The following is a 17,073-nucleotide window of genomic DNA, read 5'->3' as shown; positions in this document are numbered from 1 at the left end:
CTAACCTTAGCAATGGCAAATAGGTCCCTCCTATGTGTTATTTGAGGGACGCGGGTGGTGCTGTGGGTTAAACCACAGAGCCTAGGGCTTGCCGATCAGAAGGTCGGCAGTTCGAATCCCTGCGATGGGGTGAGCTCCCGTTGCTCGGCCCCTGCTCCTGCCAACCTAGCAGTTTGAAAACACGTCAAAGTGCAAGTAGATACCTCCAGCGGGAAGGTAAACAGCGTTTCCATGCGCTGCTCTGGTTCGCCAGAAGCGGCTTAGTCATGCTGGCCACATGACCCAGAAGCTGTATGCCGACTCCCTTGGCCAATAAAGCAAGATGAGCGCCACAAACCCAGAGTCGGTCACAACTGGACCTAATGGCCAGGGGTCCCTTTACCTTTTCCTATGTGTTATTTGGGCAGAAAAACCATGTGACTGACATTAGGATATTTGGGTTATTGAATATTAGGAGGTCTCTCAGATTTTCAGCCTCTGCTGGAAAGGCTCCCTATTTCTTTTGAGGGCTATCCAGCAGCCAACATATCAGATTAGGAAGCATTACGATGGTACTTCAGATTACATACGCTTCAGGTTACAGAATCCGCTAACCCAGAAATAGTGCTTGAGGTTAAGAACTTTGCTTCAGGATGAGAACAGAAATCGTGCTCTAGCGGCGCGGCGGCAGCAGGCGGCCCCATTAGCTAAAGTGGTGCTTCAGGTTAAAAACAGTTTCAGGTTAAGTACGGACCTCTGGAACGAATTAAGTACTTAACCTGAGGTACCACTGTACTTGAAAGCCTTGAAGAGCAGCCCAGCACCTTGAGCATGCTCAGAACTGTTTCCTTGAAGGCAAGATCTCCTCATAACTTGTGTTACAGCATGTTCTGGTAACCAGAGAAGCAGCAGGGATTGTTTTCTACTTTGAGGAATTCTTTGTTTTCTGTAATATTTGTTTTGTGTTCTTGCCAGAGAGACAGCAAGCAAGGAAAGAAGCAACAGTGGACAACACAGTGTGAGTCTTTTTCTATAATAAATATATGTTATCTTTACTTAATCTTTTCACATTTATTTTTATGAATTGGATTGGGAAGATAAATGGAGGATGGCTTGTGTGCATGTTGCGACAAAGTCTGCATTAACTATTTCCCTGCATTCACTCATTAAAAGCTGCAGCAGTTTCTGGGTGGGTCAGAGCATGTTCATCTCAGCCATGTGCAATTACGGAGTGTTTTCCAAAGTAATATTCCCAGAAAAGGTATGTGGATCTGCTTTCAGCAAGTCCCTCCTCTAAGCTTACGTACAGAATATATTGAATACAGGGTGGAAGATAAGGTTGCTGCTATTTCTTGCTTGCCTTCTTGTGAGTTTGTCAGTGAACTTCTAAAATGAAACATTTGGGGCTCTACGCCTGTCTGGATATCATACTGATTGACTCCATAGTAAAGGTAAAGGGACCCCTGACCATTAGGTCCAGTCGTGACCGACTCTGGGGTTGCGACGCTCATCTCGCTTTATTGGCTGAGGGAGCCGGTGTTTGTCCGCAGACAGCTTCCGGGTCATGTGGCCAGAATGACTAAGCCGCTTCTGGCGAACCAGAGTAGTGCACGGATAAACTGTTTACCTTCCCGCCGGAGCGGTACCTATTTATGTACTTGCACTTTGATGTGCTTTCGAAATGCTAGGTTGGCAGGAGCAGGGACCGAGCAATGGGAGCTCACCCCGTCGCAGGGATTCGAACTACCGACCTTCTGATTGGCAAGTTCTAGGCTCTGTGGTTTAACCCACAGCGCTACCCGCGTCCCCGATTGACTCCATATCCTTCCCCAAACCTAGAACTCTCCCTGATCTCGGACGTAAAAGGCTGGTTTATCATACCAGAGTGATGAGCAGATTATAATTTCACATGTACCCCATTGCAAATAGCTTCAGCTGTGCTCTGCTGTGCCCTGATCAAATGAAACAATATGTTTTCTCTATTGCCTGGAATGCTTTACACTTTTAATTTAGAGAAAAAACGTGTTTCATAGAATCATAGAGTTGGAAGGAACTCAGAGGATCATCCAGCCCAGCCTTTCTCAACCTGTGGGTCCCCAGATGTTGAACTGCAACTCCCATCACCCCTAGCTAGCAAGGCCAGAGCTCAGGGATGATGGGAGTTGTGGTCCAACAACATCTGGGGACCCACAAGTTGAGAACTGCTGACCTAGCCCAACCCCTTGCAGTGCAGGGATATGCAGCTGTCCCTTATGGGATCGAACCTTGGTGTTATCAGCACTAACCAGCACACACTAACCAACTGAGCTTTGCTGTGGAGGACAATGGGCAGAGCAAGGGTTAAGGAGCAAGCAAGCAGATAGCAAGCTGTCAGCCATCTCCCCATCTCTGTACTTAAACATCAAGGAAACAGCTAGACTTTGTTGTAACCTTAAAGTGAGAGGATGGGAAGAGACCCAAGCAGCCCTTGTCAAAACAACCGTATTTCCAAAAGACTTCGGGGAGATCTCTCCGTAGCAGCTGACAAGGCAGCAACCCATCAAGCAGGCCGGTGACTTTAAGGAAGCAGGTGAGTCTCCAGGGGAGCCAGCTTGGCTATGTGCCCAGCTTCATAGTCCTGGCCTTTGAAGGGCTGCCCAGTCTGTATCCACTTTAAAGATTTTTTTATATTTTATTTTAAAACCTAGGACAAGCTGGGGTTCTGAATTTGCCCATCAGCTGTTCACACCTGCACATCAGAACATCCAGTAGTCTTCTGCATCGTGGTAAGTGGGATTCTATTTATATTTAAATCATGGTAATTATTTCCAATGGAAGTGAGAGCTGGACCATAAAGAAGGCTGATCGCCGAAGAATTGATGCTTTTGAATTATGGTGCTGGAGGAGACTCTTGAGAGTCCCATGGACTGCAAGAAGTTCAAACCTATCCATTCTGAAGGAAATCAGCCCTGAGTGCTCACTGGAAGGACAGATCCTGAAGCTGAGGATCCAATACTTTGGCCACCTCATGAGAAGAGAAGACTCCCTGGAAAAGACCCTGATGTTGGGATAGATGGAGGGCACAAGGAGAAGGGGACGACAGAGGACCAAACTGTGGGAGGCAGTGGAAGACAGAAGTGCCTGGCATGCTCTGGTCCAGGGGGTCACAAAGAGTCGGACACGACTAAACAACTAAACAACAACAACAATTATTTCTAAATTGGCATCTATCTATCTATCTGCTTAGCACATGCAAAATGGTGTCTTCTTTTTTAGATGGCATGCTTCCTCTGTTTTGGCAGCGCTGTTCTCTCTTTATGGTAACACACGAGGGGCCGCCTAACTGAAGCCCTTGACACAAGGACACAATTGGATAAGATCTGGAAACACCGGTGTGTGTGCAATCCTATATTGGAGCTTACCTATCTTTTGGGTAGTTCTTTTGTTGTTTAGTCGTGTCCGACTCTTCGTGACCCCATGGACCAGAGCACGCCAGGCACTTCTGTCTTCCACTGCCTCCCGCAGTTTGGCCAGACTCATGCTGGTAGCTTTGAGAACAGTGTCCAACCATCTTGTCCTCTGTTGTCCCCTTCTCCTTGTGCCCTCCATCTTTCCCAACATCAGGGTCTTTTCCAGGAAGTCTTCTCTTCTCATGAGGTGGCCAAAGTATTGGAGCCTCAGCTTGAGGATCTGTTGATAGCTTTTCAATATTCCAACATAAGAGATGTTCCTGGCTGCCAGTGGAAGCTCCCACCCTTTTCCCAGTCTTTGTTTCAATTTTTCATCTCATCCATGCCTGGGATAGTTCAGATTTTTTTCGCGTCCTAGCGGATATTAAGCAGACTTCATGTGGCTTGTTCCAAGAGATGCTTATACAAACGTTGAGTTATTTATAGCAATCAGGGCTGCAGGGGTGCCAACTTGAAAATATTGCGGGGGGGGGTTTCAGGTAAGCCCCTGCCCCACATAATCGATCATGTGATGCAGTGCACACACACCATTTGAATGGCAATGGCCACCAGTTTTGGGGGGGACCCCAGTTCGCTCAAATATTTTATTGAGGGGCTGAAGATCCCTCGGCCCCAAGGAGTTCGCTCCTATGGGGGAGGTATATTCCATTTGGATCAAACATCAGTTTCCTGCCTGTTATGGAAGTACCTTAATGGGTTTTGTTTGGGTATTTTGTTGCTGTTATTGATACCAATTTTTGTATCTTCATTTTTTAATTGTATTATGACGCATGTGGAAATTGTTAAGTTTGGTTGTGATATTTTTTATGCAATTTATTCATTGTTTAGGACAACTGTTGTTGTGTTGTGTTGTGTTGTGTTGTGTTGTGTTGTGTTGTGTTGTGTTGTGTTGTGTTGTGTTGTGTTGCGTTGCGTTGTGATGTACACCTTAACTATGCTTTTAACTGTGCAAATGTGGTCTACAAATGAAATGACGATGACGCAAGGATCTTTACAGCGAAATTTGACGAAGATTAGGTAGTAATTTTTCTCTTCGGTTCTGTATCTTTGAAATTGTATCTACAGCGCTCAATGTCAACTGACAAGGACAGCTGGATTCCAGAGCATGAAACCACGGTTAGTGCCAAACTCTTTCAAAAGGCACGGAACAGCCCTCTGGTGCCAGCTGGTAAGTTTGGGGAGCCTGAAGGGCCTCTCTGTAGGAATCTGTGTGTGATCTTCTCTTAGCTCAATTGCAGAGGGGGAAGAACCAAGGCAGGGAACCAAATGTGGTCTGAAGACTCACATCTACAACACAAATCTATGTAAGGCATCGAAGAGGGGTGGGGTGGGAGTGGGAAACTTTAAAAGCATAATATACAAATTCTTCTTTTAAGGATAAAGCTACAGCCATGATGGCTATATTCTGCCAGTTGCTGGGGATCACAAGCAGAGACTGTTGCTGTTGCAATTGGGTCTTGCTTCTGGTCTTTTCAGGAACATCTGGTTGGCCACTGTGAAACAGGAAGTTGGACTAGATGGGATTCCACACCCTCCAACATTTCTTTGATGAAAATAGGGACATCCTATTCAATAAATAGGGAAGCGGGTGGCGCTGTGGGTTAAACCACAGAGCCTAGGACTTGCCAATCAGAAGGTCGGCGGTTCGAATCCCCGCGACGGGGTGAACTCCCGTTGTTCAATCCCTGCTCCTGCCAATCTAGCAGTTCGAAAGCACGTCAAAGTGCAAGTAGATAAATAGGTACCGCTCCGGCGGGAAGGTAAACGGCATTTCCCTGCGCTGCTCTGGTTCGCCAGAAGCAACTTAGTCATGCTGGCCACATGACCCAGAAGCTGTATGCTGGCTCCCTCGGCCAATAAAGCGAGATGAGCGCCGCAACCCCAGAGTTGGCCACGACTGGACCTAATGGTCAGGGGCCCCTTTACCTTTACCTATTCAATAAATAATAATAATAATAATACCCCACCCATCTAACCAGATTGCTCCAGCCATTCTAGGTGGCTTCCAATATATATAAAATATATATAAAAACAATAAAACATAGAACATTAAAAAACTTCTCTATACAAGGCTGCCTTCAGATGTCTTCTAAAGGCTGTATAGCTAATAATAAATAATAATAATAATAATAATAATAATAATAATAATAATAAAATATTGTTAATACCCTGCCCATCTGGCTGGGTTTCCCTAGTCACTCTGTGCAGCTCCCAACAAAATATTTAAAACACAATAAAACATCAAATATTAAAAACTTCCCTAAACAGGGCTGTCTTCAAATGAATCCTAAAAGTCAGATAGTCTGCCTGGTTCCCTATAACCTCAGTTCTCACAGGGAGGGAACTGTTGGAAGACTCTCGGAGCTGGACCTCAGTGTCCGAGCTAAACAATGGGGGTGGAGACGCTCCTTCAAGTATACTGGACTGAGGCTGTTTACTTATCTCCTTGGCTTGGGGGTAGGGGTCACATAACTCCATAACCCATTACTCTGACGAAAACAGGGACGTCCTAAGGAAAAGCAGGACATTCTGGGATCAAGTCAGAAACTGGGATGGCTTCTGCAAATCCAAGAAGATAGGGACACTTGGAGGGGCTGGAATTCTGGCCTGATCCAAGTGGGGTCTTTTAATGGGACTACAGGTGTGCCGTGTCTTTTGAACATATGAAACTGCTTTTTACAAACTTTTGGTCTAGTCAGCCTGGTGGTGGGAGATCTGTGGCCCTCCCTGTGCTTGCACAACAGGTCCCATAAGTCCTGATCCTTGGCTATAGTGGCTGAGGCAAGCTGGCATCTGGGGAGCCAGATGTTCCTCAGCCCTGATCTAACCCAACATTGCCTACTGACAGTGCTGTAGCTATGGGGGAGATAGCTAGGTTTTTTTTGCCCAGGTGAAGCCTCGTGAGGGGTGCCATTGAGGTTCCCAGCGTGGGGTGTGTGTGTGCCAAACTGGGTCTTTGACCCGGGTGAAATAAAGCCTAGTTTCGCTCCTGCCTATGATCTTCCAAGACTGGAAGCCTTTAGCTGCCTGAGCTTGAATCCCAAGACCTTCTGCCTACAAAGCGTCTGAAGGAGTGTCTCCACCCCCATCGTTCTACCTGGACACTGAGGTCCAGTGCCGAGGGCCTTCTGGAGGTTCCCTTGCTGCGAGAAGCCAAGTTACAGGGAACCAGGCAGAGGGCCTTCTCGGTAGTGGCACCCGCCCTGTGGAACGCCCTTTTGTCAGATGTCAAAGAGAAAAACAACTACCAGACTTTTAGAAGACATCTGAAGGCAGCACTGTTTAGGGAAGCTTTTAATGTTTAATATACTATTGTATTTTAATATTCTGTTGGAAGCCGCCCAGAGTGGCTGGGGAAACCCAGCCAGATGGGCGGGGTATAAATAAAAACTTAATATTATAATATTATTACTGTATTATTATTATTGCAAAGTACATCCTTTGCCACTTCATTCTTTCGGTTGCTTTCAAAGCATATTTGCTGTTGCTCTTTGCTGTCTCTGGCAAACAGCCTTGACCCCAACCCCCCAAAAAACGTTTTCTCTGAAACTGAATGACACAAAAAAGAAAAAAAAGAGGGGGGAGAGCTGGACACACAGTTCTATCTTCACCAAAAAACAGCCTGCAAATATTTTAATTGTTTATACAGTGCTCCCAGCAAAGGGAGAAGCAATCCATGCAAAGATATGAATAGCCAGACATCTAAAACTACATTGGGCATTAGATTCAAGCTCATTTCTTGATGGCATTATATGCAACCATTCAACACATGGGCAATAAAGCAATTATTCGGGTGAGTCTCCTAAGTGCGGAATATGCCTAGTATTGCAATAGGATGGTTAAGAAAGAGTCAGATGCTTTCTTCCTTGGAGTTTGGACAAGTATCAGTCCTGTCTACTGGCAGTAAAGGTCAAGGGTAAAGGGACCCTTGACCATTAGGTCCAGTCGTGGCCAACTCTGGGGTTGCGGCGCTCATCTTGTTTATTGGCCGAGGGAGCCGGCGTACAGCTTCCGGGTCATGTGGCCAGCATGACTAAGCTGCTTCTGGCAAACCAGAAAAGCGCACGGAAACGTCGTTTACCTTCCCGCCGGAGTGGTACCTATTTATCTACTTGCACTTTGATGTGCTTTTGAATTGCTTGGTTGGCAGGAGCAGGGACCAAGCAACGGGAGCTCACCCTGTCGTGGGGATTCGAACCGCCGACCTTCTGATCAGCAAGCCCTAGGCTCTGTGGTTTAATCCACAGCGCCACCCGCGTCCCATCTACTGGCAGTATATGCTGGCATTTGTCTGTCTCGAGAGACAATGGAATGTGCCTCTAGGGAAGAAGCCAAACTGCTGCATTAGCAGCACTAAAGTGACTTCCCTGGGCCCAAGCCTGGGTAGGGTCTATGGAGGTCCTAGACTGCCCAGACAACAAGACCTCACTGATGTGGTCCAAAGGAAAGCAGAGCAATACATTTGGCACCAGCTTGGCTGCAGGAGTTGCTAGAAAGAGGCATGCAAGGCCCCATTGGGAATCTGCTCTGGATCTGTGTAGGGTTTACTCCTTCGCCTTTCTTTTCCCAAAGATACTACATAAGGAAAAGGAGGTTGAGTATCAGAGTTAGTATAGGCAGTACAGCAGCTGGCGCTGTGGTCTAAACTACTGAGCCTCTTGGGCTTGCTGACTGGAAGGTCAGCGGTTCAAATCCCTGTGACGGAGTGAGCTCCCATTGCTCTGTCCCAGAACCTGCCAACCTGGCAGTTCGAAAGCACACCAGTGCAATTAGATAAATAGGTACCACTGTGGTGGGAAGGTAAATGGCGTTTCCGTGTGCTCTGGCACTTGTCAACGGTCCTCCGTGTGCCAGTAGAGGTTTAGTCATGCTGGCCACATGAGCTGGAAAACTGTCTGTGGACAAACGCCTGCTCCCTTGGCCTGAAAGCGATGGACATACCGTATTTTTCGCTCTATAGGACGCACCTTGTTTTAGAGGGTGAAAACAAGGAAAAAAAATCTCTCCCTCTCTGCGCAGCGCCCCTTCAGCAAAGCGGCAGGAGAAACGGAGCCCCTTCCATTTCTCCTCCCGCTTAGGTGAAGGGGCACTGCAACCTAGCTGAAGGGGCACCTACCCTTCAGCAAAAGGAACCCGAAGCCTCCGGAGCGCAGCGGGAACTCCTGCTGTGCTCCGGAGGCTTCAGGCGGCTATCCTTGAAGCCTGGAGAGCGTGAGGGGTGCGCACCGACCCCTCTCGCTCTCCAGGCTTCAGCGAAAGCAACGTGAAGCCTCCGGAGCATGGCGGGAGCGCTCCCACTGCGCTTCAGAGGCTTCGCGTTGCTATCGCTGAAGCTAAGGAGCCTGCATTCACTCCATAAGCAGCACACACATTTCCCCTTAATTTTTGGAGGGGAAAATGTGCGTCTTATAGAGCAAAAAATACAGTAACCATCCAGAGGTCCTTTACCTTTACCTTATCTGCTCCTTAGCCTTTTCTTCTCCCAAAGATACCCCATAAGAAAAAGGAGGTTGAGCATCAGAGTTAGTATAGGCAGTATAGAAATTACCTTAGCCGAAGGAGGTGGGACAGGCTACTGGACTTGCACAGGGACTTCTTCAGAGATATGGTTCGATGGCTTCTTTGACCTTGCAGGAATGATGGGGTTTGTGGTTGTGGCAGCCTACGGAATTTACCGGCTGAAGGCAAGGGGGAGTATGAAGATGTCTGTCCACCTGATTCACACTCGGGTAGCTGCCCAGGCCTGTGTGGTTGGAGCCATAACACTTGGTAAGGCGGGGACGAAGAGAAGGGAGGCGTTAAGCACTGGGAATGGGTGCAGAACAGGACCCGAGTTTGCAACTGCAATGACTGCCAGAGGGCAAGGTCTTGCATGGGTACCAGGTCTTTTGGAATGATTATCCTGGCGGGGGGAGGGGGGCTGAGCCTTTAACCTTTTGGCTCACATAAACATCATCCCTCAGTGTGTAAATGGCCCAACGTGACTCCCTGCCACAGACAGAGCATCCAAGTCAGTTTGCTGAACATGCAAACTAAACTTCATCTTCCACACTGGTCTTGGGAGAGGGGTGCAGTTCTTTGCCTCTGTGGGGAAAGTGCCCCTCCAAGGATGTTCAGTGTACTGTCCCCTAAGCGGTCAAGATTAATTAAGCTTCACTCATCTAGGTTTAGAAGCGGCACTTCCTGTACCATGAAAGCCCAATGAGCCTGAATTGAAAACGTCTAGTAAATCAGATTGGCAGTTGGGTTCCTATTGAGGGTATCTGGCGAGCCAACAGGACGGTGATGAGGAACTGAGGATTGGTGTGTCATTCTGTGATATTATGAGAGCCAGTGTGGTGTAGTGGTTAAGAGCAGTGGACTTGTAATCTGGTGAACCGGGTTCGATTCCCTGCTCCTCCACATGCAGCTGCTGGGTGACCTTGGGCTAGTCACACTTCTCTGAAGTCTCTCAGCCTCACTCACCTCACAAGAGTGTTTGTTGTGGGGGAGGAAGGGAAAGGAGATTGTTAGCCGCTTTGAGACTCCTTCGGGTAGTGATAACGCGGGATATCAAATCCAAACTCTTCTTCTTCTTATGGCAGTGGAAAAAAGCTATATTGTCACTTTTGAATAAATGTGTTTTAATTAAGTAAGGAGATACTTAAATTAATTAAGTAAGGAGATACTGCAGCAGGCCGCCCACGAAACAGAAAATAACTTGTATAAAAGATTTGCTGTTTTCCTTGAAAGCCAGAGGAGCAGAAGCCACGTTCGATTCTGACCAAGAACATTTTGTTAAGACAATTCTGCAATCGGGCCCAAGACTGCACAGGGCAATATTGTGCCGGGTAAAGAATGCCGAGACTTCCAGCATTTAGAAAATGTTTCTCTAGCCATTAGAGCTGGAAAGCTCAGTTTGAAAAGGAGTCAGAAATGCCAGGAGGAAATAAGGGAGGGTAGAAAGGGGTGGCCATTCGCTGCTTTGCATAATTCCTTGCCGCTCCTGACTATCAAAAGCCGCACTAAGCCAACTTCCATGTTGGAGACAAAAAGCTGTTTTCTCTACAGGCCATATTCCGATTGTCTCCTTTGCGCCAACTCTTTTGCTCTCTTCTCCTAGGCGCTGTCTACAGCATGTACAAAGACCACTTCCCCAAACAAAAATAGATGAGACACGGATGGCATTGGTTTGTCCCTTCTCCCTGAATGGATCTGAATACCCCGGTGGCAATTCCAGCAGGGCTGCGAGATCATGTGGTTTGCTCTAGCAACAGAAAGAAGTTCCCTGCAGCCTCAACTGCTTGCTGATACGGCTTTATATATGTTCCCCTAAAATCCCGATGTACATGCATATATTTTTAAAGTTTTGAGAAGTGGAAGGGAATCCTTGTGGAAACAGAGGACTGCAAAAGACCCTCGATGGATTATCGAGTAGCTAAGCCATCCCTCTGCCTAAGCAGAGCATAACAGTTGCCCAGTCGGCTTCTCCTGAGGCCATTTTCCCCTTCTCGCATTCTAAGTGTGACAATTGCCTTCTTTCATCACACTGAAGTCCCTACCCTGGAGTTTCTAAACAGGAAAAATAAACACTCTCCAAATGCCACAAAATCTAATTCATAATAAAGCATGCGACTCCAGTACGGGTGTGCATAAAAAGGAAATTCACACTGACAAGTGAAGATTTGCTTGACTCTGGCTGCAAAAATAATCCCTATTTTAATGCAAACTGAACTGCTCTTGTGACGTGTTTGCTGTATAATTTCCATTTTTTTTTAAGATTACCTCTGTACCTAAGCACATTTTGTAGCGGCTCTGTCCTGTATATGTATTAAGGGCAATATTAACATCTAATGTCACTATTTAAAATACAATTTAAAAATTACCTTGCTTGAAAAGGCATTAAAATGCACATATTTGGTAAGATGGCTTACAATGGCATTATTCATTTGAATAAACCTTTCTTTGGACAATGATATATTTCTGCATGTGTACATTTGTAGACAGACCAATATTTTCAGCAGACCTTCTGGAAATGTGATATTCTAAGAGTAGGGAAAATTAATAGAAGATGACAGGGCTGGCTAAGTGCTTTTATAAAGCCGAGACATGGAGGAATATAAATCCACAGCCAACTAGTAAAATGTCACAGAAACAGAAGTAGACTTTTTTTGCTGTACGGCAGAAATGCAAAGAATTGCATGGGGCAGAGGGAGAGAGTATTCAAGTATTTTAAGAGGGAGGAATATCTGCTCCCCACCTACTTTTGTATTCCTGCTATACCTGCCTTTCCTTCTAAACTTTTAAGTGCCAAATGGTGTAATCTTTTACTTGAAGGAGCGTCTCCACCCCCATCGTTCAGCCCACTGAGGTCCAGCTCCGAGGGCCTTCTGGCAGTTCTCTCCCTGCGAGAAGTGAGGTTACAGGGAACCAGGCAGAGGGCTTTCTCGGTAGTGGCGCCCGCCCCGCGGAACGCCCTCCCATCAGATGTCAAGGAAATAAACAACTGCCTGATTTTTAGAAGACATCGGAAGGCAGTTCTTAATGTGTGATGTTTTACTGTGGTTTTATAATTTCCTGGACGCAACCTAGTCAGATTGGTGGCATATAAATAAATGAATATTATTTCTCATAGGGAAGTTGCTGTTCCAACCCCCTATTTGTGGTTGTCCTTTTATGAGCTTTTATCACTTTTGCAATATCCAATTAGAGGTACAGTAACCAGAACTTTCAAGTGTGGTCACACCACAGATTTGTATCGTAGCATTATGATATTTTGCAGTTTTATTTCCAATCCCTTTCCTCACTATCCGTAACATGGAATTCAGATCTCTCACAGCAGCTGCACACTTGGGTCATTTCCACTAAGCGACCCATTACACAAAGGAAGATTTTTCCCCGAATAGTCCATGATCAGCCCAGATCCCATAAGCATTTATGTGAAGTTAGGGTTTCTTAATGAATGTGCTTGACTTTATATTTGCTTACATTGAATTGCATTTGACATTTCACTGCCCATTCACCCAGTTTGAAGAGATCCTTTTGGAGCTCCTGGCAACCATCCTTTTTTGTTCCTGCCACTCCGAACAATTTGCTGGTGTCATCTCAAGGCTCACCCCTAACTTCAGAGTTAAAAGCAGCGCCTGGGGAGCTGCTGTAATTCAAAGCAGACAGTATACACAAGTCTCGCCATCCGAACGCGACACGTTCTCAGGAAATCATTTGCGTTTGCATAATGAGCCAACAATTTCCATGGGTTCCTATGGGAAATTTTCTAATGTGTTCTCAGCCACGGAATTTTGACCCCCAAATGATGAAAAAAACTCCTCTGAAACCTTGCAAAAGGCAAACAAGGAAGGAAAAACCCTCTCTTATTTTTCTGATCCTTCCCGCTCACCATGGTGCCTGGTGACAAACAAGCAAAACACAATAAAATAAGACTTGTTTAAGGCTGCTTATTTGTCTACATTACTATGTGCAGGTCCAGTACCACTGAATCTGTGGTTTGTATAAGGAGGCTTGGATATTAATTCCTCATTGTTTGGATAAGTGAATTTTCGTATAATTTTCGTTTGGATACTGCAGGCATGCCCAAAGCCCGTTTCGTGGGCCTAATCCAGCCTGGGGCAGTTTATTTCCTGGGATAAAATCCTTCAAAAACCGTCAACAACTTCGGGGTAAAATCATACAAAAAGCTCAACAACTTCAACCCTAAAAAAAAGAAAACAACTTTGGTTGGCTCTTTGGTCGGCCCTCACGGCCCTTCACTTCATCAAAACTGGCCCTCTTTGAAAAAAGTTTGCACAACACTGGGATTGTGAGACCTGCATGTACTGGGCTAGGAAGGCTGACTCAGCAGAAGGCCTCTGCAAAATCCTTCTCATTTGGAAGAGATTGGTAACAAAATTCAAGAACCGGTTCAAAACACTTTGAAGTGGACATGTGGGATTTCCAGGGAAGTTTTTTTTGGCGGGGCAGGAAAAGGAGAGAGAGCAGACAACACATTTGCAGTAGATCTCACTCATTCACTCACACCAACAGGCAGAGAGAAGAACCAAGAACTAGACCAGAATGGTTTTATCGTCACCTATTACAATTAAGTAAAAAATATTTATTCTCTGTACACTCCTGGCCCCCCTCCATGCCAAACACCCAATCAAATGGACAAAATCAAACTTCAGAATGCTGGCAGCTTCACCGAAAGGAGGAGGCCTCTGCCGAAGCTTGTACAGGGATGGCAGCACATGCTCACTTGAAGAATTTTAAATAGCCAAGTGTTTGGGGTGGGTTCTTGCCCCTGTTCACCATCCAAACAGGAACTGGTTGGCAAGGAATCACCTCTCCATCAGGGGGCAGAGCACGAAGTCACAATTCAGTCTGACTGGGAAAAGCTACAATCCCCCAAAATATTTGATCAGCTCTGCCAGTGCTGCTTGGGAGGAGGCTGGATGAGCACAGCGTGGAGAAATGTTTTGGAAACAAAAATAAAAAGCTGCTTTTATTAGGGAAAAGAGGATCACTGTGGGAAGCTAAGAGGACTCAAGGATCAAATCTCCCAAGAGACCGAGTTCTCCTCACAGAGGCAGGTTTTTGGAAATGTACAAGACATACTTGGTAAATCTGAAGTCTGGCCAAGAGAAGGCAGAAGGATCAGAGGAGTTTGCTCACAACACGGCAGGGAGCCTGCCTTGACAACACAAAACTTCTGTGGCAAACAGCTGCTTTGGCAGCAGGACTGCAGCCCTGAAAGACACACAGCAATGTCTTACACACAGGAAGTTAACATGGCAAGGAGGATGATACTGGAGTCTTGCCTGGAAAATGCTGCTGCCCAGTAGGGGTGGGGCGGCCTGATCACATGGGGTAGTTCAGCACCACATCCTGTTTGGCCAGCTCCAGCAACATAGGATCGTCGAAGAACTTGCTGATGCTCACGTCCTCACTTAGCCCCTGAGGGAGAATAGGATGTCAAAGCATTAGACTGGAAGCAAGAGGAGGTGTGTGTGTGTGTTTTTCTGCTTCATTGCAGTGCAAGAGCTGCAGAGGCCGGCGGAGGCAAACCCTAACCATAAGACTTACCTTCCTGCGCCTGGTTTTGATCATAAACTCTCTGGCCAGATGTGGGGCTGGCTGGGGCTCCAGAGGTCGAATCACAATGCTCTTGTCCAAGGGGTCACCAGGCACAATCTGAAATGTAAGGGGCACGCAGTGTGTGTTAAGGAATTTTAAGTACCTTGGATTCCTAGGCGCACAGAGAATCCACAAATATCCATGATTCACATGGCACATTAAGTGGAAATCTTGGAAGGCTTCCAGAGCATCACCAAAGTCATTTTACAGATAGGTAGCCGTGTTGGTCTGCCATAGTCAAAACAAAATAAAAAAATTCCTTCCAGTAGCACCTTAAAGACCAACTAAGTTAGTTCTAGGTATGAGCTTTCGTGTGCATGCACACTTCTTCAGATACACTGAAAGAGAAGTCACCAGACCCTTCTAGGAACCACCAAGCTTGGCAAGAGTTCCAAAAGGAAAAACAAAACATTTACCACTCTCAACTGGAGCTACTGAAAAAACAGAAAAACAAGAAACTCTCTAACCTTTCCAACCTACAGGCTACTAATCAAAACAAGATCAACAATATTGTCAATCATATAGAAGGGTCTGGTAACTTCTGTTTCAGTGTATCTGAAGAAGTGTGCATGCACGCGAAAGCTCATACCTAGAACTAACTTAGTTGGTCTTTAAGGTGCTACTGGAAGGAATTTTTTTTATTTTGTTTTGACAAAGTCATTTTATTAGACTTACAGACCTGGAAGGGACCAGAAAAGTCTTAGTACAGGACACACCCCTCCCACTCTGAACAGCATTCTCCACATCATACATCACACCACAGCCTCGCAACCTCTTACTGTTTTACATCTTAAAAAGGGCCTTACTAAAAAGGGGATCAACCAGCTATTTATATGGATCACAGGAATGGAGAAAGACAGAAAGAAGCAGGAGAGGCCTGTCCAGAGGGGATATGATGACACAAGGTTTGAAATATTTGCAGCCCAGGCTGCAGGAAGCATCACGCTCTTCCACTGCTGCTGACATCTTCACAAGGACAAAAGAGGCAGGAGAAAAGCAGTGGGGCAGATTGCAAAGGACCTTCCCCTAGCCACGGAGATAAGGAGGTAAGGACTTCAGTGCTGCACAGCACAGCACTTTTTTACCCCCCTCCCTTAAGTGGAATAAATTGCTGCAAAAAAGCAGAATGTACAGAAGCAAATGTGCCAATTTATATAAAGCAGGATATAGAATTCATTTTTTCTTTTTACATCCTTAATTTCTTTTTTAGAAAGTAATAACCATAAATAAGAATAAAAATGTGCACCCCACGACCATTCCATTGTAACTATCCACTCTCCCAAAATTTCAACACCTCTTGCTATGGTTTGACACCTTTCCGTTTCAACAGTGCAAATTCTACAAATGCCTTCCGTATCTCCTCAAAATAATTTCTCCTGCATATTCCCCGTCCTACCTTAATGGCACATTTTTCATTAATAGCTATATCCCACACCTCTTTATACCTTTCTTCCATTTTATATTCTGCTTGCCCCTTCCACTCCCAGAATTCACCTTCTCTTGACAAAGAATATGGGGTGTAAGGAGCACACTTGACAAAGAATATGGGGTGTAAGTTAGGTGGACTTCCTGCTGCTCAAACAGGGGAGAACCTGCCTATGAATTAAAGAACTTGGCAGCCTGGGAATTTGAATGCAAAACAAGACTTGGAGCACTGGCCTCTTCCTTTGCTATCTACCAACAAGCCCCTGCACCACTTACTTGCCAGTGGTGGAAGACAGACAGTGAGAATGCTTGTCCCTGGGTGTGTGTCCTGAGGTCTGTCTCAAACCCAAAGGAGTCAATAGCTGGGATGAAGGCTTTGATGGTGTACAGAGGGGAACCTGGAATTGGTGCATCTTGGGTCACGTGGCCTCTGCAAAAGAAAAAAAAAAAGACATTAGTTTCCCCCTTGATTGCTTGCCAAAATGCCCCAAGCCCAACTCAGGAGACTTGCCCCAGCGGCGGACAAAGGAAGATGGCAAGTTTCAGCAGAGAAGTGGGCAAATAGGAAAGATTTACAAGCAGAGCTATGCAGTTACAACACAGAACTGAAATGGGATGTTTGGGATTTCTGGGGGAGAAAGAATAGGAATGTAAACATCTAAAGCAGACCAGCCCAACACCCTGTCTCCAGCATCAGATGCCCAGTGAAGGTTACAAGCAAGGCATGGTGGAGACAATCATTCCATTTGATCCCAGTAACTGGTACTCAGGTCAGAATGAGCTATTGTGGAGGAAACCAAAAAAACCAACAAAAAACAGCAGTCCCATCTCCTCTTCCTTCATGCAGACAAGAAAAGAACACCCAACCGCTTTCCTACTGTTACAGTGGTACCTCAGGTTACAGACGCTTCAGGTTACAGACTCCACTAACCCAGAAATAGTACCTCGGGTTACGAACTTTGCTTCAGGATGAGAACAGAAATCGTGTGGTGGCGGCAGCAGCAGCGGGAGGCCCCATTAGCTAAAGTGGTGCTTCAGGTTAAGAACAGTTTCAGGTTAAGAACGGACCTCCAGAACGAATTAAGTTCTTAACCTGAGGTACCAATGTATT

General features: G+C 46.0%; 2 protein-coding genes across 3 annotated transcripts in view; one reads left to right on the top strand and one right to left on the bottom strand.

Moving 5' to 3' along the window:
• The first annotated feature begins 954 nt into the window (after positions 1–954).
• Positions 955–11,383, top strand: HIGD1B (HIG1 hypoxia inducible domain family member 1B). Of its 2 annotated transcripts, none has more exons than XM_081838346.1 (5): positions 955–997; positions 2,667–2,744; positions 4,494–4,596; positions 9,063–9,197; positions 10,531–11,383. In XM_081838346.1, exons 3-5 carry the CDS (start codon positions 4,500–4,502, stop codon positions 10,575–10,577), a joined length of 279 nt encoding a protein of 92 aa, XP_081694472.1. In that variant the 5' UTR covers positions 955–997; positions 2,667–2,744; positions 4,494–4,499; the 3' UTR covers positions 10,578–11,383. The 2 variants fall into 2 exon arrangements, with proteins under 2 accessions (XP_081694472.1, XP_081694471.1); XM_081838345.1 differs by lacking the exon at positions 955–997 and adding an exon at positions 2,384–2,548.
• Positions 11,384–13,469: 2,086 nt separating this feature from the next.
• Positions 13,470–17,073, bottom strand: part of EFTUD2 (elongation factor Tu GTP binding domain containing 2) — a 29,256-nt gene continuing 25,652 nt past the window's right edge. Inside the window, exons 26-28 of the mRNA XM_081837699.1 lie at positions 16,239–16,392; positions 14,487–14,594; positions 13,470–14,357 (exon numbers count right to left, since the gene is read on the bottom strand). Of these exons, the coding sequence (XP_081693825.1) occupies positions 14,262–14,357; positions 14,487–14,594; positions 16,239–16,392 (358 nt within the window). The 3' untranslated portion in view covers positions 13,470–14,261. The remainder of the gene's footprint in view (positions 14,358–14,486; positions 14,595–16,238; positions 16,393–17,073) is intronic.

This window comes from Podarcis erhardii (genome assembly GCF_964252035.2).
Source record: "Podarcis erhardii genome assembly, chromosome: 13".
Lineage (NCBI taxonomy): Eukaryota > Metazoa > Chordata > Lepidosauria > Squamata > Lacertidae > Podarcis > Podarcis erhardii.
The sequence above is the reverse complement of the archived record's forward strand: the minus strand, read 5'-3'. Positions and strand labels throughout refer to the sequence as shown.

Excerpts from the sequence above, each read along its gene's own strand:
- HIGD1B (XM_081838346.1), top strand. The coding sequence starts at position 4,500 with ATGTCAACTGACAAGGACAGCTGGATTCCAGAGCATGAAACCACGGTT. Across the intron at positions 4,597-9,062 it reads CAGCCCTCTGGTGCCAGCTG|GAATGATGGGGTTTGTGGTT; the intron begins GTAAGTTTGGGG and ends TTGACCTTGCAG. Across the intron at positions 9,198-10,530 it reads GGTTGGAGCCATAACACTTG|GCGCTGTCTACAGCATGTAC; the intron begins GTAAGGCGGGGA and ends CTCTTCTCCTAG.